Below are 26,099 nucleotides of genomic sequence, written 5' to 3'. Positions count from 1 at the left end.
CAGGCTGGAGTGCAGTGACATGATCTCGGCTCACTGCAACCTCCACCTCCTGGATTCAAGTAATTCTCCTGCCTCACCCTCCCGAGTAGCTGGGATTACAAGCCTGCCACCATGCCTGGCTAATTTTTCTTGTATTTTTAGTAGAGATAGGGTTTCACCATGTTGGCCAGGCTGTTGTTGAACTCCTGACCTCAAGCAATCCACCTGCCTCAGCCTCCCAAAGTGCTGGGATTACAGGCGTGAGCCACCACACCCGTCCATGTTTTCAGGCAGTTACTAGTACTTCTTGCTTCTGCCTACAACTCCCTAGAACTTAAGCTCCTTAAGGACGGGATATAAGTCTTGCTCATTGTCATTACTATGTGAGGACACTCTGTGCAACAATCAGTAAAGTGCTTATTGAGTTAATTTTTTGGAAATCAAGCACAATACATTCTTGTGTACACATGGAACAGACCACACGTTTAAGATATTTAGCTTTCACCACCATTCAAAACTGATCAGCTGGTAATCAGCAACAACATTGTACACCATAATATATTAAAGATGTTACACACAGAATTTATGTGTGAAATTGAAAGCATCTGTCCTATATCATAAGGAAAAAAATTAATTGAAGCCAAATATTGGGTATTGGATAAATCATTGTGTTTTTTCTTCTAAAAAATACTGGAGAAAGGCAGGAAATACACAAGTAGTAAGATAACACATCAAGTTGGAAACTGGTTAAAATCCAAAGAAAAATGTTGGTGGGCGTATTTGCTCATACACAGTCCCCTTTATAAGAAAAAATAATTTCTTGTACACAACTTTTTTAAAAAAGAGAAAATAATTTATTTAGATTCAGACAGAATCACAGGAGTGATTCTTGTGTCTACTCTGCATAGGCTGCATAGGTTCTGGCTAAAATCACTTTTTAAGTAAATAAAACCGTTATCAGCATTTGAATCAAAGAAAGGGAAGTGAGTCAGATGGCATATCATCCTTTCAAGAAAGGGATCTGAAACCATCGTTATGTTTCAGAAGACTGAAGAATATCTTGCCATGGCAAAGCATTCCTTTTCTTTTTTCTCAGATTAAATTGAGTCATCCGACTTATTTTTTCTTCATTTCAGCAGTGATTAAAGGAGACTATCATATTGTGCTGTATCACGGTACTGTTTAACTTTGACTATGTCTTTCCTTATTTTAAAAAATGTTTCAGTGATTTATTTGGACCACAACAGACAAGCCAAGACGACTAACTAGCTAATAATTCAAAAAACATTATTTTTCTTTTTATTATTTCAATAGTTTTCAGGGAATAGGTAGTGTTTGGTTACATGAATAAGTTGTTCGGTGGTGATTTCTGACATTTTGGTGCACCCATCACCTGAGCAGTGTACACTGTACCCAACGTGCAGCCTTTTATCCTTCACCGCACTCCCACCCTTCCCCCTGAGTCCCCAGAGTCCATTGTATCATTCTTATGCCTTTGTATCTGCATAGCTTAACTCCCACTTATAAGTGAGAACATACAATGTTTGGTTGTCTATTCCTGAGTTACTTTACTTAGAATAATGGTCTCCAACTCCATCCAGGTTGCTATGAATGCCATTATTTCATTCCTTTTTGTGGCTGAGTAGTATTCCATGGTGTGTGTGTGTGTGTGTGTGTGTGTATGTGTGTGTGTGTGTATACATATATATATACACACATACATACACACACACACACACGTATATACTGTATTTATCCACTCGTTAGTTGATGGGCATTTAAGCTGGTTCCATATTTCTGCAATTATGAATCGTGCTGCTATAATCTTGGTATGCAAGTATATTTTTCACACAAGGACTTCCTTTCCTTTTGGGTAGATACCCAGTAATAATGGTAGTTCTACATTTTAGTCCTTTAAGGAGCCTCCATAGTGTTTTCCATAGTGGTTGTCCTAGTTTACATTCCCACCAGCAGTGTAAAAGTGTTCTGTTTTCACCACATCCACACTGACATCTATTATTTTTGTGTGTTTGTGGAAATCACCTTGGAGTAGAGTCAAGTTTAAGTGTTAAAGAATTGCCATCCATTGACACAAAAAAAACTTGTTTGTAGTGAGGTCACATGACTGGCCTTGAAATCTACACAGAGGAAACAAAAACACCATTTCAAATCTCTCCATTGACCCTAAAATAATATATCTCTTCATTCTTTCTGTTTACACTTTAGGAGTGGGAGGGGCCTTAGACAGCACCTGTCTGAAGGGTAGATGAGGCCTGTCTGCATCATAATCACCTGGAGGAATTATACAAAATGAACATTTCCAGGCCCAAGCCCATTCCTATGGAACCAGAATTCTTGGTGCTGGTGGTGGTGGGGGGTGGAAGTTTGGGAAACTTATAATCTACATTTTCACAATTTTTAAATATTTATTTTTTAAAAGCAATAATAAAATCATGTTAATGCATATTACATATCATATGAAAAAATAATTATATCATCTCAAACAACAAATATGTAATTTAAAGTCTTCTAGCAGCCACATTTTAAAAAGTGGCTATTTTACATTTTGACTATCATTTTATCATTTTACATAGTGGTATCACTTTACATTTTTGCAAATCTCTTTAATATCTTATAATATTAACAAGACAGCTGGACTCTTTTCTGCTTCTGCATTGCATCTGTTATGCTGTTTTGTCAAAGTCTGACCTCATAGAGATACGTAGTTGAAAAAAAAAAGGGGGGTGTATTTTAATAGCATTTTCAGATCATTGTGAATTTTTTTCTTTGCAATTTCACCAAAACTATAGAAATAGCAATTTCTTAAAGGATAATTACAATGTGAAATCTGAAATCATATAATTGATTATATCATTGCCTATATCATTATATTGTTACATTAAAATATCTACCTGGAAAAAAAAAAAGAATTATCATCAACTAAGTTTAAAATCCCCCAAACACTAGCAATATGCTATTTGAGCAGGCAGTGAATCCATGAAGTAGGGATAAGGGCTGTGCAAGTCTCTAGTGTGAAACTGGAACTCAATAAGTATTTTCTTGTTGAATAACTGAAAAAAGTGAAAAGGTGTTTTTGTTTGTTTTTGGTGATGAGGAGCTTGTGATGACAGGTATTATTGTTAGAGTCAGAAATATTTTGGGGTTGCCAATTTATGGTTTGGCTCCATGTTCCCACCCAAATCTCATCTCGAATTGTAATCCCCATGTGTCAGGGGAGGGACCTGGTGGGAGGTGATTGTATCATGAAGTTTTCCCCCATGCTGTTCTCGTGATAGTGAGTTCTCAGGAGAGCTGATGGTTTTAAAAGTGTGTGGCACTTCCCCCTTCACTCTCTCTCTCTCTCTCCTGCTGCCATATAAGAGGTGCCTTGCTTCCCCTTTGCCTTCCACCATGATTGTAAGCTTATAATCATTAGGCCTCCTGGGGCCTCCCCAGCCATCTGGAACTGTGAGTCAATTAAACCTCTTTCCTTTATAAATTACCCAGTCTCAGGTAGTATCTCTATAGCAGTGTGAAAATGGATTAATACTACACCTATTGTGTTGTAGCTACATAGTGTATTATTAGACAAACCATAAATATTGTATCTGGCTTGTTTGATGTCCATAATAGTGTATCAGTCAGCTGTTGCTGCATAACAAATCACCACAAAATTCTCAAGTTGCATATTGTTCATGCATCTGTTGTTTGACTGAACTTTTGCTGGCACTCAGCTGGACTTGACACCAAGCTGTGGTCTGGGTTCAGATCTGTTCAACATGTCTGTCATCCTTCTTGGGCCAGCAAGCTACCTGGGCCATATGCTTCTTGTGCACATAAGCACAAGAGGGCAACCCCAACCATGCAAAGACATTCTAAGCCTCTACTTTTGTCATGCCTGCCTTCCATTTTCCAAAGTAGGTTATGTGGCCAAATCCAAATTCCCAGGCCAGGGAAGTACTGTTTTCCCAGCTCTTGTTCACTCTGCTTTATCTACATTGGATTTCTTGCTGTACTTGAGCAAGTCAGTCACACTCCCCTCTCAGAGTCTTTACATTTGCCAGTCCTTCCGTGTGGAGCACTTTTCCCTCAAATACTTGTGCGACTCATACCCTCCAGTTCTTAAAGCTTTTGCTCAACTGCATCTCATCAATGAGGACTTCCAAGACTCCACTTTCTGATGACTCTCATTGTCCCTTGCTAGCCCTCTCCTCAGAGTGTTCATCACCACTCAACATACCTATATAGTTTACTTATTTACTTGTTAAGCCTGTGTGCCTCCATAAGAATGCGAGTTTCACAGAGAGTGTGTGGGTGCGGTTTGCCTATTGATATATCTTCAGTGAACAATAGTTGGATTTTAATAAATATTTGAATAAATTAATCTTACTGTTTTTAAACTTTTGTAGTTTTTAAAAGGCATTTTAAAAATCTGGGTATCAAATATTACAGTGGTATTACTTTAACTTCAGGTTTCATTTAGCTGTTTTAACTTTTACAATATATTCTGACACAGAAAATATTAGGCATTAAGCATTTTTTTTGACAGATAGTTTCTTTATTCATCCTCCTCCTCCTCCTCCTCCTCCTCCTCCTTCTCTTCTTCTCTTCTTCCTCCTCCTCTTCATCTTCCTCTTCAACCTTTTTCCAGGCAACTTTAGCAGGACCCTTTGCACCATCAAACTTTCCTTTCAACTTATAGTCAGCAGCATCCTTCTCATACTTCTCCTTCAGCTTTGCTGCCTTAGTGATGTAAGGCTGCTTGTCACTGTCATTTAAATTATTCCACATCTCACCCAGCTTTTTTGCCACATCTCCAATAGAGATGTCGGGGTTTGTGGATTTGATCTTGGGGTGGAATTCTGAACAGAACAGGAAGAATCCAGACGGTGGCCTTTTGGGAGCATTAGGATCCTCCTTCTTCTTGCCTCCCTTAGCTGGTCCATAATCCTTCATTTCCCGATCATAGAGCACTTTATCTGCCTTTGCCATTTCATCAAATTTAGATTTCTCTTTCCCGGACATTGTCTTCCACCTCTCACAGCACTTCTTGGAAAATTCTGCAAAATTGACAGGGACCTCTGGGTTTTTCTTATGTTCTTCTCTGCACGTCTGCACAAAGAAGGCATAAGCAGACATCTTGCCCTTTGGTTTCTTGGGGTCACCTTTAGCCATCCTGACTGTATTGTTCGCTAGTCTCGCATTAAGCATTTTTCAATGAGTTGATTCACTTCTACTCATGCACATATGTGATGTCTGATTTCGATTCTTAAAAAGAGATGAGCCTGGGCGTGGTGGCTCATGCCTGTAATCCCAGCACTTTGGGAGGCCGAGGCCGGCAGATCACGAGGTCAGGAAATTGAGACTATCCTGGCTGACATGGTGAAACCCCATCTCTACTAAAATACACAAAAAATTAGCCGGGCATGGTGGCACGTGCCTGTAGTCCCAGCTACTCAGGAGGCTGAGGCAAGAGAATCACTTGAACCCGGGAGGCAGAGGTTGCAGCTAGCTGAGATTCCACCACTGCACTCCAGCCTGGACGACAGAGCACGACTCTATCTCAAAAACAAAAACAAAAACAAACAAACAAAACAAACAATGAGTTAAAACCATCTTGAGAAATCATGAAAATATTGAGAAAAGAAAACAAGATTATATTCTACTTGTTTTTATACTACCTAGAATGTAATAGGCACTCAAAAAATATCTGAATGGATGCAATTATCACTGCTATAAAAGTTTTCCATTAAAGCAAATAAGCCAATTTTACATTTGCATTATACTTGGACACTCATATTAAAGACTCACAGAGAGTTTATCTGGAAAGATAAACTTGGCTGACATCATTAGGTTTATACTTTATAATTTGATCTTTGAAATAATTCAGGAACAGGAATGCCAGTCACTTCATTGAACTGTGCCTGAATTTTAACACAGTACAACTGAGTTCCTAGAGCTCCAATATGATGTAATTAAACTGTCAGAAATATTAACATCGATGCTCATGAGCGTCATTCATGATGTTCTCTTGGTTCTGATTTATTCGGTAAGGCATACTTTCACTAAAGTGGACTTACTGTCATTAAAAATGCCTCATGTTTCCCAATTCAGCAAAAATTTGCATCAGTAATGGAACAGAGAGATGTAATCAGCCCTTCAGTTGTCAGGATCTTGATCCTCTTGGTAGTATTTCATTCATTTCATCTTCACCAGATAATGGTAGTTTAAAACTGCAAGAAAAATGAAACTAAAAATACTGGATTTCACTTCTTTTTCTAAAGGCACAGACTTAAGCAAATAGTGCATGTGTGTGAGGGGGGAGGAAGAGAGAAAGAGAAGAGAAGAAAGAGTTTGTAACTATTCCTTTTCTGCTTCGTGACCTTAATTCTTCAGCACCTGTTTCCTGTACTTGATATTGCAAAGAGGTTTCCTGTGGTATGTTACCAGGAGACTCACATAGTCTGAGGCTTTTTATCTACCTTACGTTCTTATCCCTCCATTCTAATAAAAATATGAAGCCTCACATCCACCTAGAATATGATTTTGTCTTAATGGTTAGCATTGGCAGTGATTCTTTTAGCTTCTGCTGTATAAAAAAAAAAAAAAAAAAAAAAAACACACACACAAGGAATAAATGCAGGATTATAATCATAGATGAAAATCCAAGTGGCACAGACCAAAGGAAATGACAAGCATATTTAAGTCATTTACTCACTGGCTTCCGAAGCAGTTCCAAGTCAGATGTAAAACTGAGGTTGTCCCTAAGCAAGTTCACTATGGTTGACTTGCTAAAGCAAGGTCTTGTTTTAGATGGAAGTGACAATGGGCAAAACAAATAGAGCTTGAATAGAAGTTATTTTCACTATTGGAAGATTGTATATTATGAAAAATTACTTTCAAATTTTGTTTGCACCTAAGAAATTTCCCTTTTACTTGCAAATGCTGTTTGAAGTGTATTTCTTTAACACATGAACAAACAATAGAGACACAGATCCACAAAATCTACAAGGAGACTTCCAATCCCAGTGAATATCATCCATCCATAGGTTTGTTTCCAGATCATCATTCTCTCCTCACATAAACAGTCAAAATTTTTGTAATGTCTTCTTTATAAAACCCAAAACATAATTATGATAAAGTAGTCCCAAGAAACAAAGAGGAAAGGACTATAACTCTCTGGTATATGCCATATCTACAGTTTTTAGAATATTCATATTTTATGACCTATATAGGACACATACTATTTTTATTTCTATTACATTGGAGTTTAAAGGTACTTGAGTTTCATTTGTATTTTTGGTTAAATGTCAAAAGAAAGAGTGAAGAAAAGACCTCAGTGTCTCAACTCCCTTCTTACCTTCATGAAGTGATTGCAAAGTGTTCAGTTCTTATTCTTTTGTGTTGAGGAGACTGCACTGCAAGTGTGCAGTAATACTTATTTTATTACATAGAACAAAGTTTCACATTTGTTAATGGGGCACAAAAGAGAGTTTGTCAGTTTTACCTTTCCATTGACTTTTTTTTTTTTAATTTTTAGATTTATTTTGTTTGTTTGTTTGTTTGTTTGTTTTAAATAGAGACAGAGTCTCACTGTGTTGCCCAGGCTGCTCTCAAATTCCTGGCATCAAACACTTCTCCCACCTCGGCTTCCCAAGGGGCTGGGATTACAGGCATGAGCGACCACACCCAGCCTGTTTTTTACTGAAGTATAATATTCGTACATATTTATGGAGTACATGTGATTTTTTTTTTTGCATACACAGAATGTGTAATGATCAAGTCAGGGTATTTAGAGTATTCATTATCTCATGTATTTATCATTTCTATGTGCGGGGCACATTTCAAGTAATTCTAGTCAGCTTTTAAAAAGATACACACTAGGCTGGGCGTGGCGGCTCACGCCTGTAATCCAAGCACTTTGGGAGTCCGAGGTGGGCGGATCATGAGGTCAGGAGTTCGAGACCAGCCTGGCCAATATGGTGAAACCCTGTCTCTACTAAAAATACAAAAATTAGCTGGACGTGGTGGTGCATGCCTGTAGTCCCAGCTACTCGGGAGGCTGAGGCAGAGGAATCGTTTGAACCTGGGAGGCAGAGGTTGCAGTGAGCCAAGATCGTGCCACTGCACTTCAGCCTGGGCAACAGAGCGAGACTCCATCTAAAAAAAAAAAAAGATATACAGGTTTTTTTTTTTTTCTCCAAGAGTAATGATACAGATAAACTACTGTATGGAATTCGTCCCTTTAAAGAATTATTTCCTAATTACTAAGCTTGAGGAGTTTTTTTTGTTATTTATGAGCAAGTGAAATGAATTTATAATGGTGTTAAAAATGTAATTATGGCCCTTTTCTTTAATATCTGCTTTGTATAAATGTAATTTTCCATTATTTGTTTTTGCTTTTATTAAGGTGAGGAAGATGTTCTCAGTCCTCCCCAGGACACAAGCACAGGGTTGGAGGAGGTGATGGAGCAACTCAACAACTCCTTCCCTAGTTCAAGAGGTAAGCTCCAATACCTAGAAGGGACTCAGATTTGCTGGGATCAGGCCACTCGCTTCCCCACCCAACTGGTATGTGTATTTCCATCTGGAAGCCAACACGCAGTATCAGAATGGCAATTTGGGTCCATGGTGAAAAGATTTGATTTGTAAGTGTGAATTTCTGGTGTAGAGTATTCTGAATTCAAATACCTGTGAAGTCAACATGTTTCCAGAAATAAGAATACCACCTTCTATTTGTCAAGTATTTTACTTGCTTCACACATTAGTCTGAAGAGTTAATTATGAGGTGCCCTTTACTGAAGAGCAATTATTATGTGACTTTTACAGATGACGAAATTAATGCCCTGATAGTGCCTTTGCCAGGGACATATGGCTACTACATGCTACAGCAAGGCCTAGAACATGCCTACTGATCGGTGGTGGTAGAGATTCTGACTTGCAGTCTGATGCCCTTTATATTTAAAAATTGTATCTTACTCCATCATTTAAATATAGGGACAACTAAATCTTCATAGAGTAGTTGGTTATTATTTTTTACTTCAAGAGAGGGAATACAGGCTTAGCAAAGACAGACATTAATATTTTTCTTTTTCTTCATCACTTCGGCCTTGCGTATTTTGTTCCCATACAAAAACAGCATTTTACCACACAGAATTTTCCCACTGGCTTGCATGAGCTTCAGATGTCTTGCTTCATCCAAGATGATATTTTGCTACTACTGTTCGTTTCTGGGGGCATTTATTTGGTTTATTGCCCTCACATAAAACAAAGTCACTGTCTTGCCTTCCTTCAACGAATAACAAGGATGGTGGCAGTCACCTGTGATCAAATAGAAGGAAAGCCTAGAGAAACAAAAGGGAGAAAACACAAGGCTTTGTGGCCAGTGATTGGCACCTCTAATGGGCAGCCTGGGAGGGACAGGCAGCAGGAAATCTGGGCTGTTTGTTCCTCTCCATAAGGGCAATGAGGAGGGTGTATTGAGTAGTGTGTTTTTCCTATCTTTTTGTTCAGTGTCAGTTAACAATGGCCATTTCCTAGCTATTTGATGTGCAAGTAAACGTTGTGCAGTGCACATTAAAAGCAATAATGTTCTGGTAGAGCGTTGCTAAGGAACCGTCAGGGGAAGCTAATTTTAAATGTCTGTACCAGCCATCTTTTCACTGCTGAGCGCCACTGATGTGTTGATTTTAACAGATAAAAATCTTATCTGTCTTCCACCCACCCCCACATCCCCCACCGCCACCCGCATCCCCATCCTGACTATCTTAGGTATCTCCTCCTTCTAGATGTCATAATTCATAATGAGAAGATCATACACAGGCTTGACAGAATCAAGTGCTTTCACCTTTCTCCTCATTACTTTGTCCTGCCCGCTTTTACTAGCACCTACTACGTACCAGTGGAGGTAGTAGGGATGAAAAGAAGAAATGACAAGTTCCTTGCCTTCAAGGTACTTACAGTCAATTGCGGATACAGAATTCCAAAATTCAAATCACAGTACAATCATTGATTACTGTATGATCCTGGCCCCTTGAACTGGTAGCTTGTTTACCTGCTCTGGAAAGTTGGTGGCTGCCCTGTTGGCACCCTGGGCATTTCTTCCACATCTAAACAAGAGGTCAGCAGAGACGAAGTTACAGCAAGGCTCATGACTCTGCTGCTTCATAGGCAGCCTTGACTTCCTAGACTCCTTTTTGTACCTGACTCTCTGGTCCACCCTAATTAGCTGTAAGGTGAAATCCTTTGCACCATCTCCCTGCGTCCCACTTTTAGAGTGTCCTTAAAGCTAGATACCACATGGGTGTAGAAGAAGCTTCCTGGAAGACTAGAAGTATATCTCCTCTGATAAGGTATTTAGCAGTCAGTATCTCTGATGTTGATTTACTTCCTTGTATGGAAACTTGGGAAACTCAATTCAGGCCACCTGGATAGTGTTTACTAAATTAGTGCTTACGGAAGAATTTCAGGCCTTAAGTGCTGATTTAAGTTCTCAAATGTGAGATAAGGAGGCCTTGTCCGATACCAATTCCAGTAACTTAAGTTTCTGCTTACTCAGTGGTACCTTGTGGCCTGAGAAAATTAATTCACATTCTTAAAAAACAAAACAATTAAATAAACAAAAACACAACGAGAGAGTAGCGAAGGTGTTGGAAAATCTGGCCGATCATTCTGTAATACTGTGACCTTGGCATTTCCTCATGTTTTGCTACTTTGAACTAAGCCTTTCTTACAGGCCTTTTCCTCCCCAAATTCAAGTGGACAAGTTTCATTATTGTAAAAATTAGGCTAATTATTGATGCACTCAAAAAAGTGGTTTTTGGATGCTTTATTTCCAACCGAAAGCTTTTTTTTTTTAATTTTGAAAACAGCAGATGTGTGTGTATGTGTATACACACACATATAGAGTCAAGTTTGGCGGGAACATCTTACCAGTTGGTAGATGTGTTCGGCTGATATTAAGCAGAAGTTCTTGAGAATCTTAACATCTTGGGATTACAAAGTCTCTCAAATGGAAGAGCCTTGAAAGGTCATTTTAACATTTTTGACATCCAGGACAGTGACTTTTGACCCTGTTTTGATGGTTATCCATATCAGAGAAACATTTTACATCACAAACTGGGGTAAAGATACAAATTATACATGTGTTTATGTACACACATGTATATATACACCCACCATACGTACACACACACACGTTTACAGTCACATATGCAAAGATCAGAAACAAAAGTTTCATCAAGTGATGCCTTCCATACTACATACAATGCATGCTGTTTTTCTGTTTTATTTATTTAAAAACAAAATGCTGGTTGCAACCCACTAAATGGATTTTCTGAACCAGTGGTTTAAAAATACTGATCTATCCGATCTCAGTTTTTCTTGCCTAGGTGAATTATCTTTCAAAAAAATTTAAATTTTGAGATTTTTGCCATGGAAGTTTCTGCCAAGACGTTGCTAATGTCTCAGAGACCTTTATAGTTTTATTCTAACACTACCATCCATGTTCTCATTGTTGTGTTACAAAAAACAAAGTTCATGGTTGCTACAGCTGTTTTGGACAGCTGTTTGAGTAACTCAAAACAGATGTGAGAGCCAGAGGTCTGACATTTAGTGGAAATGTGCTATTAAATACCACCTCATGGTTTACTTAACCCTGCTGATAATTGCCCACAGAGGAAAAGCCGTTTTTAAAAAAACTTATGCTTTTCATAAATATAAAGTATATAGATAGGTAAGCTATTGTGTACCTCAAATTTACAACTTTTCTGTTGCCCCTTGTCACAGAGTTGGTCCTGAAGGTGTCAGCTAACCTTTATCTTTTATTTTCACAAAGAGTACCCAGAAGCCAAGAAAAGTCAAGTGCCTTGTTTATGACCATTCAGCAAGTTAAGTTAGGCTTCTAATCGTATCTTAATGGCTTTGCTAAACTGTTATCAAAATTAATAAAGGAGGTGCATGCTTCTCCGTTTAGTGATCAAACGATAGCCAACACTGTCCTGCATAATAGGCAATACAAGCAGCAGCATATTCAAGATATGAATGTGTGAACGTGTAGCTTTGTGATGATATCTTTCTGGTTGGTCTCTAGATGATATACTTAGTTGTTCACAAACACTTGGGTGATTTGAGTGGCTCAGTGTAACACTGAATATTAGCCAATTTCTATCTAATCTATCTATCTCTAATCTCTTCCTTTGTAAGTATATGTGTAGAAGTTGAATTCTAGTGTAATAAGTCATTATCTACTATAAGGTACTTTCTAAAGCTCTGCCATTCTATAGGAAAACTACATGGGTAGAAGAAACAAATGTAATTTAAAAAATAACCCCGTTAAGTGATTTGTCCATAAGTCTCTGATCATTTAGCAGACTAACAAAGATATTTTTATTTGTATGTGCATTGATGAAAGAAGTGCTCTCCTAGTCAGCAGTATGGTATCAGGCTCTCTAAAATGTGGTACCACTTTATATAGATGAATGAATAATAGGAGCCAAGATAATAATCCAGAAAGCAGTTAGCAGTGCTACTATTTCTGCTGCCTGTACAATCTCTTGCCTACTGACCTGTGCCACATTATTTTTATCCCCACCAGCCCATGCCATCCTCTTTTTTTCATACCATCCCCTCTCAAGCCCACATACATTCTATCAAATACCCCTAAATTACCAACCCAACAGCTTTGTAAAACCTGCCATCTTTTAAAATTAAAATCTTATTCTGTGGTTCTTTTATGGAAGAACAACATAAAGAACAAAGGCAGATAGAAATATCGTGTACCCTTTTTCAGGCACCATTCTGTTTCCTGTATTCTTCCACAAAGGATTAGAGCAGTTATCCCTTTAATCCAGGACTAGCAAACTACATACAGCCCATATGCCAAATCTGGCCCACTATCTGTTTTTATAAATAAAGTTTTATTGGAACATAGTCACACCCATTCATTTACATGTTGCCTGTAGTTGCTTTCTCATTACCAGGACAGAGTAGTTGCAGCAATGTTGAATAGTTGGTACAGAGACTGGGGGCTTGGAAAGTCTAAAATATTTACTATCTGGCCCTTTATGGGGAAAATTTGCCAGTCTCTGCTTTACACTATTATTGTCCATTCTGACTCATTACATGTATAGAGTCACAGGCTTCTGTGCTGATCAACTTTCAGCTGAACAAGATTATTGAGCTGAAATTGAATTGATTTATACATTTATATTCATATTCACCAAAGAGCCTGCAAGTGTGGCCATTTGAATTTTTTTGACTTGTTAAATAACAGAAATCCTAAAAAGGGACTCATTCTTCCTTAAGTATTTTAAACAGCCAGTTAATTAATATAAAAGAGGCTAAAAGCACGCAGAAACAGTACTGTCCTGCAATTCAACTCTAAAATAATGACTTACAATCAATAATGTCAATTTTATACTGCCCGAGGAAATTAGACTTCTCTGGACCTGACCAAGCCCTTTAGACTTAGAACTGCCCCAGCACACTTCCCTTTTGTCTTGATTCATTTCCTGACAACATGTCACATTGCCAGATGGACACTGTAACTGAAGGTCTACGGAAACTCATTTCCAAAAAAAAAATATGTTTATAAAATAACACTTTTATCTAAAACTTTATCAGTCAAGAACTTTTAAAAATGTCGTAACCAAGTAGTCTCTGTTTTGTCAGTGTAGAACTAGTCCTTATACGGTAGAAAATACCACTTGTTTTTAACTTTTTCTAAAGTGAAATAAAAGGACCTTCCTTTTGTAATGTGTTAATGAGTACATGGCGACCCAAGTGATGAGGGAGGATTTTCAGTGATGAGGGAGGATTTTAGAAGAGATTAGAGTTAGCTTGGCTCTGGGAGGTCCATTTGCGTACAATATGGTTTCTGAAGAAGGACCTGGAACATAACACAAGTCATTTGCTGCTACATATTAAGCAATAATCAATTGATACTGAGTTCTGAATATGGCTTAGTGTAGAATTACTAAAGATATGTAACATTAAGCATTCTAAGAATCATCATTACATTCTGAAATACATAACCATAATTACATTCTAAATCACATGGCTTCCTAACAACTCTGTCCTTCCTAAAGATCTCAAGTTTTAAAAGTAGACCAAAGTTATGTGCCAAAACAAGTTACCCACCTTTGGCATCCAAACTAAAGTGTGCCAGTGAAGGGCAAGTTACTTATAACACAGAAGGACTCTTGGTCATGATCCAACTACTACGTTACCAGTTCACTTCAGCCAGTATTTATCAACTACCGTTAGTGTCTATGTACAGTACAGGGCATTGGAGATAGAGAGGTGGATGAGCAACATGTGGACCCCATCCTCAAGAGGCTTATAGTCTTACAGGGGAAGAGAACTGATTCTGCCACCAGACAGTATTATGAAACATAAAGATAGTTTTTTTAAAAAACCTCGCTAAAGGAATCACAAAGAAGGGGTGAGTAATTCATACTGAGATTTCAGTCATCAAGGACAGAATGATGTTCTCCTCCCCAAATGATGGGAACATCATTTGGTATGGGTCTCCCACTAGTGACACCCACAGCTGAGGAGCTAGTACCCATTTTTCTCCCTTTTCCCTGGCTTGAAGAGCATCATAAATACCTGGCCCTTATGTGGTCAAGCTGAAAATCTGATACTCCTAAGAAATTGCTGAGTCATGTAGGAAATTCAGAAGGGAGAGAAGGAGAAAGGGAGGGTTAAGAAAGAGAGGGAGAGAGGAAGGAAAAACTTAGAAACTATCTTTAAATGTATACTAGAAGTTTTGAACCCTAACCTTGCATTTTGAAAGGTTTCTATTGGTATCGTAGCTCCACACTTCTTCATTCCAGACTAGTAGTTCTCAAATTGTTTCAGGGAGTTTTTAATCTTCTTGGAGCCACTGAGAATGAGAATGATGGGTGGAGGGGAAAGGGAGATGCTGTATAGGATCTCTCAGAGCTCTGCTTTAAACTGCTCCAAATATTGGAATTCCATATAAGATTGTTTTAGGAGATGTCCCATTGCTATAGTTAAAACAGTTTGAAAACCAAAGTTTTCAGTTTGAAGACCTTGGAGATAAAGGAAATTGAATGCCCAAGACATGCTATTGACATGTATGGTCAGAGGTCCCTACTTTTCTGTCCAATTATGACTTATCATAGAACACTTTCTCAGCAGAATCTACTTTTGAAATACAAATAAATGCATACAGATGTAGGACTCTATGAATCAAGGCCAGTGGGTCTTTAGCCATTGCCTCTTAAGGCTCCTGATATTTGCTGAATTGAGGAGGAAGCTGAAAGCTCATTCCTGGATCTGACTCTGTGGCTTGCCCATTAGTGGGACTTACCTCTTCCCCTCATCTGTTCTTTTCCATTTTCTCAAATGCCTCCAATTTCATCATGGACATGCTCAGCTTCTATCAGATAGAACAAATTCTCCCAAGAGGATGGAGTCCAGCCTCTGTGTCGGGTTCTACCTTGCATTTGATGTGCAGACTTTGGGCACACAAAGTCAACTACTGTTTATGTTTCAATGTGCTGATTGTCAAGTCAAGAGTGAAGAGATTCTGAGATTTTTTTTTTAACATTAAGTTTGAGTTGTCCTTGAAAACGATGCCCAATTTGTCAGATTTCTATCCTGTGCCAGTTTTCATCCAGTTTAATGCGTGAACTCTATGGATTTTATAAATGACGTCTTCTGGATCATGTTATCTGTTTACACTGATCTTAAGTGTATGTAAAGGTTATTTGACTAGATGTGTCTTTTGGGTTTTTTGTTACTGTTTTGGTTTTTTTTTTTTTTTTTCCAGCAGAGAATAAATGGTCATCTCAACATTTGTTTGGTAAAAGAAGCAAATTGATATGAAATTGTATATTTATGCATGTTTTTTTCCCTTTCTGATATCTCTGCCTCTTCCTCTCTCTATTATTAAAGGAAGAAATACCCCTGGAAAGCCAATGAGAGAGGTTAGTGAGATTCAGGCTCACGGCCATGGCTTCTGTCTGTCTCATCCTGCTTTTTATGTTTGGCGTTTGTGTAAGAATTGTGTGTGTGCACGCGCATGTGTGTATTACACATTGTGTCATCATGTAAGGATGGTAGTCACCTCTCCACTTGCAGCTCATGAGGAACATTCCTCAAATGTTCATTGCCGTTGTCATCACCATGACGACAAGACTGGGGTTGGGGGAGCAAGAATCTCTTTAAAATGGCAATCCTTTGTAGTCCCTAGGTTGGAATCCTGCAGTTCATCATCTGTTGCCATTTGCAACACAAGCAAAATCTTCAAACTAAATTTAGCCTTGAACATAACTGATGAGTCATAAAGCTTTCTTCCACTTCCAGGACCTTAGCATTTTCTGCCAGCGCCCTTAGTTTTTATTCTTCTGGGATGACTTCATTTTGCTTTTGTTTCCTTTTTTCTTGGTTCCTACGCTCGCTCTTTCCCATTTTAGCGAACATTTTTTGAGCACTTACTGTGTGCCAAGCATTGTTCTCAGCACTTGCCATCTTTTTCATCATGTCATCTTCATGACAAACCTGTGAGGTAGGTACTCTTATTAACCCCATTTTACAGATAAGGAGACTGAGTCAATGAGAGAGTAAGCAGTGCGTCCCAGGTGACAGAGCCAGGATTTGGATCCAGGCAGTCTGGCTCCAGACCCACACTCTTAACTCTCATGTGAAAGGCTTACATCATCTCAACGTACCCTTCAGAAGATGATCTTTTTTATTTGGTATTTGAAGCCACACAGAACAATAACCAGTTCGATTAAAAAACTAAATATTGGAGTCTTGAGAGTTTTTTTAAATGCCTATTTATGGGTTGAAAGGGATAGGGTGCAGTCTTATCACTGAATGTGGTTTGAGGTTTTACAGTGAAAGATGCTTCTTACTCCTATTCCACCAGGAATATTGTCTGAATATCAAATTACCTAATTAAGTGACTGTTGGGTGACAAAAAATGTTAACTGACAGCCCAAGTAAAAACAAGGTTGTCTTTACAAAGAATTTAATCTGCAGGAGGAGAGAAGGAAAGCTCTCCTATGGGATGGCAGTGTTCTGGGAGACAGGCTGGATGGGTGGAGAGTCCTTCTTATATGAGAAGATTCTGGACTCCTTAGCAATAGGATGGACTAGAGTGACCACTGATTCATTTCAACACAGGAATCATAACGAAAACTGTGCCAACATCGTGCCATACAAGTCTAATCAATTTAATGATCCTTCAGTGTGTCTGTGCCAGTGCCTCCTTCCAAGGCTTTGGGCAGTGGGGCCAGGGAGGGAATGGTAGGCTGGGAGGAGAAATTGAGGAAACCTGACTTGGTGAAGCATTGAATGCTCCTGACGGTTTGCCTGGTTCATGTACTTCGTATGTGAGACTTCTTGGGTTCATTCTTACGGTAAGTGCCCCTTAAAATTTATTCATTTTAACTTTTTGTAGAAAAATGCACCATAATTTTGACCATTTTAAACATGTTTCATTCACAAATGAATTTTAGAAAAGGCTAGCATGTGTAATTGAAGTGATATAGGCATTTGCAGACTTGACTACCTGAGGTGTATGGTGTTCAGACAAGTTTCCAGAAGCCAAAGAATCAAAACAATAATGACCTTTTTTAATGCTATGAAAATATCCCAAATGTACAGTAGACCAGATTTTTTTCAGAGATTAAATTATAGAGAAGAAAAGATAAGCAAATTTCACTGTAATATTCTGGCTTTGCGTTGGCCAGTTGAATGCTAACAGTTTATCTGGGAATTGTATTTTTAAAAATTAGAGCACCAGATTGCTATTGAGGTCTTGGATCTTTGCCAGAAAGTCTCAATTCCAATCGCTGTGGAAAACAATTCCCTCAGGCACTGGTGGCGTGTGAGACTAAATGTGTTGCAGTTAGTGCCAACTTGGAAAAACATAACAACTGCTAATGTTCAAGGCATAGTGCCTTTGTGTTCAATAATCCTTGCTTAAGAATGGATTAAATTAATACTTTCTATAGACATAGTTTTCTGTCACCTTGTGCCTGAAGGTGATTGCAAAGGTCTGAATCCTGGCTGCTTTTCAGTACCTCTTATACTTCATAGTATGAGATTGTAATTTTGACTTTAGAAAAATCTGTCAGGTAAAATTAATGACCTCCCGAATGCTCTGCCTTACACACATGGATAATAGAACTAGGATACAAATCTACTTTCTATATTCATGTCACAGTGCAGTCTTACCCCTCCAATGGATTAAAGTATGATTCTTTGGGGCAGTAGTTTGTAAAAGAGATTGACTTCTTTTTTCTGGATCTAATGAAAAACTCCATGGAAAAAACTTAGAATTATTATTCTGGTAAAGCAGGTATTTAGTGAAGTAACCAAAGGCATAATCTAGATTATGAGGTGACTCTAAAAGTTATTTTTATAGCACAAAGATGGCCACAAGGTCATTTGTGAAAATGCAGGAGTTTAAACCAGTGAAAGGCCACCCAACTTTTTGTGGGAGTGTGCATGGCTCATTAAGAATAATGAACCTCTGTTTTCCCTGGCAGATTTTTAAATAGCAGATACCCCTAGAACTTATGCTTCTTGAGAGATTCAAGAATTTTCCTTCCAGGTAGTAACTGAACAGCATTTCAAGGAAGAGAAGCACCACTTGGCTATATAATCTATAAATGCATTTACTTGTTTTATTATATTTTGAACTGCCATCTACATCCCCTAGCACACAGTCTAAAAAGACACATTTTGATTATCGATAAGCTGACAGGAAAAAAATGAGTTTTCCCCCCTTTTTTGTTGAAGTTTTGTAATATGTTTTCTAGCTACTGTGGGTCATGAGAAATACTTCGAATTACATTCAGGCATCAGGTTGTAAAGGTCTTGGGCTTTGTTTTGACTGATTTTGTTAATAACTGTAAAGATTGCTAGTAATTAAAAATTCGCAGTTAGTCCATCTATTTTCAGTTTATGCATGAATAATTATGCAGATTTCCCAGGGTTGCTGGACAGTCAAAAATAGATACAGGGGAAGCCCTCCAGCTTGGTAGCAGCAGTTACATATTTGTACTCTGAGCTCCAAGGAGCAGCAGAGGCCCCACTGTGTCGTCTTCCTGTGGTTTTTATGGCACAGAAAGCCAAAAATGATTTCAGTTCTTCACTGAGGGCTGCCAAACTATTGGTCCACTTTATGAATAGTGCATATGCTTTGTTAAAAATGTTTATACTTGCAGTCTCAACCAAAATCCAAAGCAATTTTCTAAAATATAATTCTCCATGAAATTCTTTGCACTAATAAAGCACAAAAAGATATACAAACTTGGTCACCTTAATAGAAATGCCTGAATGACATTAAACTTTTAATAAGTCTTCAATTGTGGTGTCATCACTGTGTAAGTGCCTGCCCATGTAATCCTCTTCCGATCCTCCCATATTTTGTAGAGAAGATAAGATAGATATATATCTCTTGAAATAAATATTAAAACAATACTCTCCCTAGTCTGTCTATAATTTTTAATTGGGATTTTAACAATTATTATGGGAATCTGTAAAGTTGATTCATGGCAAGGTAGTAATAGCCTAGTAAAGCATTTCAGTTCCAAAGACAATACTTGAATAGTGGAAGGATTTACCAATGTGCAATAATTAAAATTAGCCATATAAAACTATGGGACATAGATGAAAAGGCAAGCCATAAAGTATGTCTCAGATTATCTATCTTACTGTAAATCTGAATTTTGCTACAAAGTACCCAGGGACATTATGCTGTTCTTTTTTTCCATGCTGGGAGATTCTTATTAAAAGGCTATTGTGATAGTTAGTTAACCCTCATTTAGGAGGAGATCTAAGATGGATTCACAGAATACCCAAATGCATACAATATATGTTGGTCACCTTATAATTAGGCTCTAGAGTAATTTGCAATGGGAAGTAATTTTTATTCTGAGGTGTCCTAATTCAAATGTTAATAGTGCACCAAAAGGTCAATTCAAGAGTTTATTTTTCAACCCAAGTAAAAGCAGAGAGAAAATAGCCACCTCCACCATAGCCTCAGAAGCAAGCCAACAGCCTGAAACAGCTTTGAAATGAAAATTTCAGCTTTGAAAGGAAAATTTCAGCTCTGAAATGAAATGAAAATTTCGTGTGATGGGGGTGATATTGGAGGTAATGGTGTGGTAGTTGTGCGGGTGACAGAGGTGGTGATGGTGGTTTGATAGTAAAAAACATTAGTACAAGTAGAGAGAGAGTAATCACTCATAGTCAAGGTGGAAAAGATGTATCCCATCACGGAATATTCCTGTTCTGATAGAAATCTTGTGCTTATCTGTGGAATTCTTTTGATATATATTTACATTGGGAACATGAGTGTAGCTTGACATTTTTCCATTTAAACACCAGTAGCCTGCTCTAACATTAAGCTGATACTAACAAACAACGTGTAATGGCTTCATTAACAAGGCTTTGCTTCTTCCTGGAAACTGGTGAAAATCAAACCTTGTTGTGTATACCCTCGATGCAGCTTCTGTGTTGTCTTCACCCAGAAATGGGGAATGATTTCCCAAATGGCAAAGAAACAGAGTGATGCTATCTGCACCTGTTGTAAAGTCTGTCTGTCTTTCTCTTTGTTTTCCAGGACACAATGTAGGAAGTCTTTTCCACATGGCAGATGATTTGGGCAGAGCGATGGAGTCCTTAGTATCAGTCATGACAGATGAAGAAGGAGCAGAATAAATGTTTTACAACTCCTGATTCCCGCATGGTTTTTATAATATTCATACAACAAAGAGGATTAGACAGTAAGAGTTTACAAGAAATAAATCTATATTTTTGTGAAGGGTAGTGGTACTATACTGTAGATTTCAGTAGTTTCTAAGTCTGTTATTGTTTTGTTAACAATGGCAGGTTTTACACGTCTATGCAATTGTACAAAAAAGTTATAAGAAAACTACATGTAAAATCTTGATAGCTAAATAACTTGCCATTTCTTTATATGGAACGCATTTTGGGTTGTTTAAAAATTTATAACAGTTATAAAGAAAGATTGTAAACTAAAGTGTGCTTTATAAAAAAAAAGTTGTTTATAAAAACCCCTAAAAACAAACACACACACATACATACACATACACACACACACAAACATACACACACACAACTTTGAGGCAGCGCATTGTTTTGCATCCTTTGGTGTGATATCCATATGAAATTCATGGCTTTTTCTTTGTTTGCATATTAAAGATAGATAGGACTTCCTCTAACACCACCAAATGACTACTTCACACTGCTCATTTGAGAATTGTCAACTGAGTGGGGCGGGCTGTGAGTTTTCATTTTATATATCTATATGTCTATAAGTATATAAATACTATAGTTATATAGATAGATATGAATTTCTATAGACTTTTTCCATTTTTTAAATGTTCGTGTCACTTCTTCCTAAAAGAAAGAAATTAATTCTAGTCATCCAGGCTTACCTGCTTGGTCTAGAATGGATTTTTCCCTGGAGCTGGAAGCCAGGAGGAAACTACCAGACTAAAACATTGTCTACACCTCCAGATGTTCCTCATTTTAAACTTTCCACTGACAACTAGAGTATTGAATTTTTTTAAAGGGAACATGTGAATGAATACACAGGACTTATTATATCAGAGTAATCGGTTGGTTGATTGATTGATATATTCGGCTTCCTGCTGCTGGCAATGCCACGATTTAGATTTAATGATGCTTCAGTGGAAATCAGGAGGTATTCTGACCTTCTGAGCATCCAAAGGTATTTTTCACTCCCAAGCAGTAGCAGGATGATGACAGGGCTGGAGGGCTATGGATTCCCAGCCCATCCCTGTGAAGGCATAGGCCACTCTTTCTTTAACTGAAGGACTGGATGACTGTTCATAATACATAAAGTTCTCTGTAATTAATTAATTACAACTAAATTATTATGCCCTCTTCTCACAGTCAAAAGGAAGTGGGTGGTTTTGTTTTTGTTGCTGTTTTTTTAGCTCTATTTTCCCATGCCGGATGAGTTTTTAAATGCCACAAGACAATTTAAAATAAACTTTGGGAAAAGGTGTAAGACAGTAGCCCCATTACATTTGTGATACTGACAAGTATCAACCCAGAAGCCCATGAACTGTGTTTCCCTCCTTTGCATTTATCTGCGAGTAATTCCACACGGGTTTGTAAGTAAGAAGGCAAATTGATTCAAATGTTACAAAAGTAAAAGCTACTCCAAACCCTTCTTGGGGGGTTAGACAGGTTAAATATATAAACAAACAAACAAACAAACACTGCTCAAAAATTGGAGAAAAGCTCAAGAGGAAAAGCTAAGGACTGGTAGGAAAAAGCTTTACTCTTTCATGCCATTTTATTCCTCTTTGATTTTTACATCATTCATTCAATAGACATCACCGTGTGACCTATAATTTTGCAAATCTGTTACCTCTGACATCAAGTGTAATTAGCTTTTGGAGAGTGGGTTTTGTCCATTATTTTATTAATAATAATTAACATCAAACACGGCTTCTCATGCTATTTCTACCTCACTTTGGTTTTGGGGTGTTCCTGATAATCGTGCACACCTGAGTTCACAGCTTCACCACTTGTCTATTGCGTGATTTTCTTTTTCCTTTATAATTTTCAAAAGAAAACCCAAAGCTCCAAGGTAACATATTACATGAAGATTTGGTTTTTGTCTTGCATTTTTTTCCTTTATGTGACGCTGGACCTTTTCTTTACCCAAGGACTTCTAAAACAAACTAAGATTTAAAACAAGGGGTTACTTTACATCCTACTAAGAAGTTTAAGTTTCATTCTAAAATCAGAGGTAAATAGAGTGCATAATTTTGTTTTAATCTTTTTGTTTTTTCTTTCTTTTAGACATTAGTTCTGGAGTGAGTCTATCATAATATTTGAATAAAAATTGAGAGCTTTATTGCTGCATTTTAAGCATAATTTGGACATTATTTCGTGTTGTGTTGTGTTGTTTATAACCACCAAGTATTAAACTGTAAATCATAATCAATGTAACTGAAGCATAAACATCACATGGCATGTTTTGTCATTGTTTTCAGGTACTGAGTTCTTACTTGAGTATCATAATATATTGTGTTTTAACACCAACACTGTAACATTTACTAATTATTTTTTTAAACTTCAGTTCTACTGCATTTTCACAACATATCAGACTTCACCAAATATATGCCTTACTATTGTATTATAGTACTGCTTTACTGTGTATCTCAATAAAGCACGCAGTTATGTTACAAAAAAGTGTTGATTGGACTGCAGTACTTTGTTTTTATTTTAATTTAGTTATTTACTTTTTAAATAGGTAATACATGCATATGAGTAAAAAACTATAATCTAGAAAGACAGTGAAAAGACTCCCAACTACCCTTTCCCCCATATCACCCTCATTGCCCTGAGTAGACATTATTAATTTCTTATTTAGTCTTCCAAAGTGTCTTTATTATTATATAAGCAATTAAAATATATGTTCCTTTTTTTTTCCCTATTATTTCACAGGATATAGCATTCTCTGTACCCAGTTATGTGCCTTACTTGTTTAAATTTAAATATGGACTCAAGAAATCTTTCTTTCATTTAAATATATAAAATGCTTTCTCATTCTTTTTTATAGCTGTATAATATTTCATTATATGTTCACAGGCTATTTATTTTATTTAAGCAATTCCCTTTGGTGGGATATGTAGTCTGTTTTCAGTCTTTTGCTATAACAAACAACATTGCACATTTCTCATTACATCATTTCATTTGTGCACAAATATATCTGTGGGATACTTCCTAGAAGTGAGATTGCTGGGTTAAAGGGAGTAAGCATTTGTAGATTGGGAGATACATTTTGAGCAGTGATAGTCATAGTGTTTGTTGTGTTTGTTTGTTTTTTGTTTTAATAATGACAAGTATATTAAGTCAGTTTGCAATTCATACTTTGCTTCCGAAGAGGATTTCATATCACTTCTATTCTTGTTAATGTCACCAGACTTAAGAGGATGCCTGAGTAGTAAAGAGGATGCATGAGTAGTAAGAGACACCTAAAACGATGTCTCAGAACTGGTTCCAGGGAAGACTCCCTTACCATAGTCAATCACCACCACGGGGAGAACCTCTCCTTTGCCCCTGCCCTGCTCTGTTTCTTGCCCTAGCTGCAAAGGAGGCTGAGAAAGTGGGTAGCAATGTCAGCACTTCTTAGGGAGAGGCTATCTTTACCTATTCCCAAGGTTCATGGTTGGGAGGGGTTCCCCCAACAGTGTTCAGATACTGGTGAGCCAAAGGAATAACATAAGTCCACTAGGTGCAGCCTATCCTAGTGATTTTGGAAATAACAGGAGATGATCCATCTCATTAGAAATGATGTTAGTAGATGTGGCATCTCTGCTGTGAATCACTTGCTAATTTTTTGAGAGTAGGGTGATGATGCTCACCCAAGTGACTACCAGATCGAAACACTGCCCTTGACATCCACATATACCAAGAAAAATTTTCATCCTATTTAAATAAACAAATCATTTATCCTTCCCACCATTACCCGAACCTACATTTGTTTGAAACACCCAGACTGGCTGTTTTGGTGACACTTAAGGATGTAACTGAGGAATCTTAAACACTTCACCACGTCTAAGACAACCGTGTGTGGATGATTCTGAGGAGGGCATTTGGTTTTCCATTCCATACTTGGCACACACTAGAAGAGACAGAATTAATTCAGTTAAAAATTAAAATGGATCAAGCTGGCACAGATTATGCACCGGCAAGCAAAATGTGCATTTGGGAGAAAGCACCAAGACTAATGGATGTGTTCTGTAGAGCTGCGATGGGATTTCCCTTAATTTGTAATGCTCTAATGGTGGAATGAATACAAAGGCAGGCACTGGCACACTTGCAAAGACTTTGCCTTCAAATTAAGTGTAGGAAGGACACGAATCAAATTCTTTCCCACAGTAGCAAAGCCATTGGAGTAGGAACTATAAACATGCTCTTCAATGCCCCTTGCACGTCAGTGTACTGTGATCTCATGGACTTAACTGACAACACAAGAGTGGCAGCATGCCCAGCATTCCACAATAAACAATATTGTGTGAATGTGTAAAGTTTGGGGATGTCTGAGAGTAGCTTTTGTGTACAGAAAAGGTGATCTACAGTAACTTGAGGTTTAAATGTTATATGTACATACTTATATGTGTATGTACATGTGTGTATTTTATATACATTCAGGATTTTAGCTCTTCCATACGTTTATTTTGAAATAATTCAAACAAGAAAAACTGAAACAAAAGAAAAATTGCAAGAACAGTACAAAGAAAGAACCCACATATACCCTTTACCCAGGTTAATGAATTGTTTACATTTTGCTTCATTTACTTTACTGTTCTCTCATTGAATAGATGATAGTTTTTTCTGAGCCATTTTAAGAATAAAGTTGTAGACATCATGCCTCCTTACATTTAAATACATCATGTACATTTCCTAATATCTACGACATTCTCTTGCATAACCATAGTACAATTATCAAAATAAAAAAATTATATATAGCTATCATCTACTCTACAGTCCATATTCAACCAAATATTGTCAATTGTGCCAATGATGTCTTTTATCATTATGTATCTTTCCCTAGTCTGGCATCTAATTCATGATTTCATGACATTTAGTTGTCATCTCTCTTTAATCACCTTTGATCCGGAACAGTGTCTCTGCCTTTCTCTGTCTTCAAAGACCTTGACATTTTTAACAGTACAAGACAGTTACTTTGTAGGATGTGCATCAATTTGGGTTTGTCTGATGTGTTCTCATGGTTTAGATTCAGGGTATGCATTTTTGTCAGGAATACTACACAAACAATGATGTGTCCTCAGCATGTGATACCAGGAGGCACATTCCCATTCTTGGTGCTGTTAACACTGATCATTTGGTAAAGGTGGTGTCTGCCAGCTTTCTCCACTTGGTATACATTTTAAAACCTAATTTTTCATAAATCTTTAGGTTCAACTTAGAAATTTTATTTTTAGATATATAAATGTAGACAATTTGTATGAAGTAAGAACAGTCACTTTTAGTGAGCAGACTTAGCCATGTTGAGTAGTCTGAATTTTTTTGTTCTAAGCTGTATCTATACACTTAATGCGCTT

The 26,099-nt window shown here is 37.5% G+C and overlaps 1 protein-coding gene and 1 pseudogene across 21 annotated transcripts in view; one reads left to right on the top strand and one right to left on the bottom strand.

Annotated features, from left to right (window-relative positions):
• Positions 1 to 23,220, top strand: part of DMD (dystrophin) — a 2,153,717-nt gene extending 2,130,497 nt beyond the window's left edge. For 13 of the 21 annotated variants that reach the window (XM_065538825.1, XM_065538822.1, XM_065538820.1 and 10 more), the window contains 2 exons: positions 8,390 to 8,482; positions 20,588 to 23,220. In XM_065538825.1, coding sequence (XP_065394897.1) covers positions 8,390 to 8,482; positions 20,588 to 20,685 — 191 coding nt within the window. In that variant the 3' untranslated portion in view covers positions 20,686 to 23,220. Of the gene's footprint in view, positions 1 to 8,389; positions 8,483 to 15,903; positions 15,936 to 20,587 lie in introns of all 21 variants that reach the window. The other 8 variants (XM_015443662.3, XM_065538826.1, XM_065538824.1 and 5 more) reach the window with 1 other exon arrangement.
• On the bottom strand, positions 4,404 to 5,179 carry LOC135969346 (high mobility group protein B3 pseudogene; annotated as a pseudogene).
• Positions 23,221 to 26,099: the final 2,879 nt, after the last annotated feature.

Source organism: Macaca fascicularis, chromosome X (assembly GCF_037993035.2).
Source record: "Macaca fascicularis isolate 582-1 chromosome X, T2T-MFA8v1.1".
In the NCBI taxonomy this organism is placed as follows: Eukaryota; Metazoa; Chordata; class Mammalia; order Primates; family Cercopithecidae; genus Macaca; species Macaca fascicularis.
The sequence above is the reverse complement of the archived record's forward strand: the minus strand, read 5'-3'. Positions and strand labels throughout refer to the sequence as shown.